General features: G+C 51.8%; 1 protein-coding gene across 1 annotated transcript; it reads left to right on the top strand.

Moving 5' to 3' along the window:
* The first annotated feature begins 399 nt into the window (after nt 1-399).
* On the top strand, nt 400-2,001 carry LOC127302169 (uncharacterized). The gene is made up of 4 exons (XM_051332572.2): nt 400-698; nt 802-1,029; nt 1,125-1,398; nt 1,504-2,001. The coding sequence occupies exons 1-4, from the start codon at nt 579-581 to the stop codon at nt 1,782-1,784; spliced, it is 903 nt and encodes a 300-aa protein (XP_051188532.1). The 5' UTR covers nt 400-578; the 3' UTR covers nt 1,785-2,001.
* The last annotated feature ends 1,254 nt before the right edge of the window (nt 2,002-3,255 follow it).

The following is a 3,255-nucleotide window of genomic DNA, read 5'->3' as shown; positions in this document are numbered from 1 at the left end:
ACGCTAGGAGAAGATGGGATTCGCGCTCACACAGCCTCGCCAAGTTTTCGTGACGCGGAACTGGATGACTCGGATTTTTTTTTTAGTATTAGAGTTCGATGCGGTGTCTGGACTCTGGAGCCTGGACTGACCTTTATTTCGCCCAAAGCTGAAAAACAACGGTTATTGCGTGGATGGAGGTTCGACGCCTGGTCTGCTGCTCTAAGAAATTTCCGTACAAGCCTATCCGTAGAAGTAGCATTATTGGAAAAAGAAATCAAACACAAAACGCATAGCATTGTTGTGGAAAAAGTATCTACAGCACAGTACTGCGGGAGCCACCGGTCAGCGCCCTATCGAAACATTCCGCGCGCACACGTAAGCACAAGAACAGAACGGAAAGCCTACGGAAACATTCTAGAGCCTTCGCGACCGCGAGCCCCGAACCTTCTGCAACCCTCGAAAATTCCCCTTCTTCTTAACACTCGCCGCCGAAGCGCCGGACCAGAATCTCCACCACTACTCGCCCGCACTGGATTAGTGTCTCTCGATTAGCGCGCCCCAGCACCAGCCGATCGACGGTCGACGAAATTGTTGTGATGGACATGGACGCCGCGCCGGCGCTGAAGAGGAAGGGCGCGGACGCGTCGGAGCTGTGGCTGGACGACGGCGGGCCCGGGTTCCACGCCGCCTTCCGCGCCGCCAAGAGCCGCCGCCTGGTACGTGCCTGCCGAACCCGACCCAGCTCGCCCCCTGTTCTCCCGGTCTCGCTCAATTTTGCTGAGCGGCGGCGTGTTTGTTTTGGTTTCTGGGTGTGCGCAGGACGCGGACGTGACGCCCGTCGTGCCCGGCGCGGTCGTGCCGCCGCCGCTTCCTCAGACGCAGCCGGTGGCGGGATTGGGGACGCAGGAGGACATGGCGCTGATGTGCGGCGACGTGGCGGGGGTGAAGAGGAAAGGCGCGGACGCCCCGGAGCTGTGGCTGGACGACGACGTGGGCGGCGGCCCCGGATTCCCCGTCCCCTTCCGCGCCGCCAAGAGCCGCCGCCTGGTACGTGCTCTGGCAACCCGACCCAGCTCGCTCCCCGTTCTCTCCTTAATCCTCGAGTTTGCTAAGGTGTTTGATTTGGTTTTCGGTGTGCGCAGGACGCGGACGTTCCGCCCGTCGCGCCCGGCGGGGTCGTGCCGCCGCCGCTCCCTCAGACGCAGCCGGTGCCGGAGTTCGGGGTTGTTGAGGGGGCGCCGCCGATGTGCGGCGACGTGCCGGTGGTGCCGGTGGAGGTGCCGGCGCCCGGGGCCAACGAGGAGAGGGCGATCGTGCTGTACAGGCCCGCCGAGGCCGCGCGCAGCCTCCTGCTCGGCCCGCTCCGGCCCGGCGCCCCTCTCCGCGTCAGCCCCGACTGGATCCAAGGGCTCAAGGGTGCGTGCCACTGCTAGTCCCGTCGAGTTACGCTGTTCATTTGGGCTAGTTCAGTCCTAACTGCTGGGATCGATGGAACTGACGAGAACTGATTCGATCGTGCAGGCACCATGCTGCAGGAGGCGAGCAACCACCGAGCGATGTTCGCCGGAGAGGAGAACTCCAACATGGCCATGGTCCCATGGGCGCCGTGGGCGCCGCACCGCGTGCAGGGACCGTCCACGGCCACGGAGATGATGGACGCCGAGGACACGTCCATGGATGTGGAGCAGGACGGAGCCGACCAGCCCTCAACGACGCACCAGCAGTGGCCGCAGCACTGCATGGTACCGCAGCCGCTCCCGGCGGCGAGCTGCCAGCCGAGCCCGGTGACATGGTCGTGGTGAAGCGCGCTGCCAGCCAGCCGTGCTATAGTGGTAGGAGAAGAGTACGTAGGTGCGGCTGCCGGTAGTGTATTTCCATCGAGGAGCAGAGAGTAGGAAGGAGGTGACGCCGTCCTGTTTTAGAAGGTGCGAGGAGAAGGCGTTCCCTGCTGGTATCTGAACATTTTGGTTTTAACCGGAGCAAAGGATTACTCCGAATGTTGTATTCTTCGTTCGTGAATTTCGCTCGCTATCTCTACTGCTCCAGATAAATTCCCGTGTACCAACTACCAGTAAGGATGGCACTGGTAGAGTGGTAGGGTATAGGTAGGATAGGATAGATCATACAACCATACCTATACCGTATAGTCAACTGGTATTAAAATAAAGAACTGTTGCAAAATTTATCCGTGTATAGTTAATTGACACAAAATTCTACTCCCTCTGATTCATATTAATTGACTTTAATATGGATGTATCTAGACATATTTTAGTTCTAGATACATCAAGTACTTATATTTTGACACATATTTTCTTAAGATCCAGTTACTTTAGAAAAGTGCAACTCTTTTTCAAAGAAAAGTGCAAAAATTCTACTTATATTTTGACACAGATTTATTTTCTTAAGTCTCAGTTACTTTAGAAAAGTGGAACTGTTTTTCAAAGAAGAGTGTAACTAGAAATGTGTAACTGTTTTTCAAAAAAAAGTACAACTTGATTCAGTTGTACATTCTGACAGAAAATTGCAACTGGCAGAAAAGTACAATCACACTTTTTAACAAAAAGTACAACTTAATTTTTTTTATAACTGGTTTAGGCTTAATAAAATTTCGGTTGATCGAGACATAGCAAAATTGTATAACTTATCTATGCTTATACCGACGGTACACGTACTCACCGTATAACTTATCCATGCTTATATCGACGGGTACCGTACCCAATGGCACCTAATAGGTAAATCAAATTGTATACAAGTGGCCTGCAATTTTGTATTTATAGGTATCACATTTGATTAAAAAAAGCTCACTCAATAATAGGTAACTTAGTGCATGGCAACTATAAAAATTTAGAAATAATAATCTAATACTTTGTTTAAAAACTCTTATACTCTGATCACAAGTCAACAAAACTATATGTGTCACATGACAAATTGACAAAATACTACTAGAAAAACTATATAGGTAGAAATGTATTCTGTGGCGCACCTAAAAGTGTGTGCTCCACAAAATTATTTCTATGATGCACCAAAAAATATGCTTCATAGAAATTTCTAATTTCTATGGCGCATATAGAACTAATGCGTCATAGAACTTTGCCTTTCCGTGGCGCATGTAGACGGATACGCCATATAACCTCCATGGGGTCCACGCGGGATCCAGTACTGTACATGGGCGAAAGGAATTCTGTGGCGCATTTGCCCACATACGCCACAAAAAATCAACAACATGCGCCACAAAATTCCTTGCGGGGGTCCATCACTAACTTCACGAGGCCA

This window comes from Lolium perenne, chromosome 5 (genome assembly GCF_019359855.2).
Source record: "Lolium perenne isolate Kyuss_39 chromosome 5, Kyuss_2.0, whole genome shotgun sequence".
Classification (NCBI taxonomy): domain Eukaryota; kingdom Viridiplantae; phylum Streptophyta; class Magnoliopsida; order Poales; family Poaceae; genus Lolium; species Lolium perenne.
Note: the sequence above shows the minus strand (reverse complement) of the source record. Positions and strands in the feature narration are given on the sequence as shown.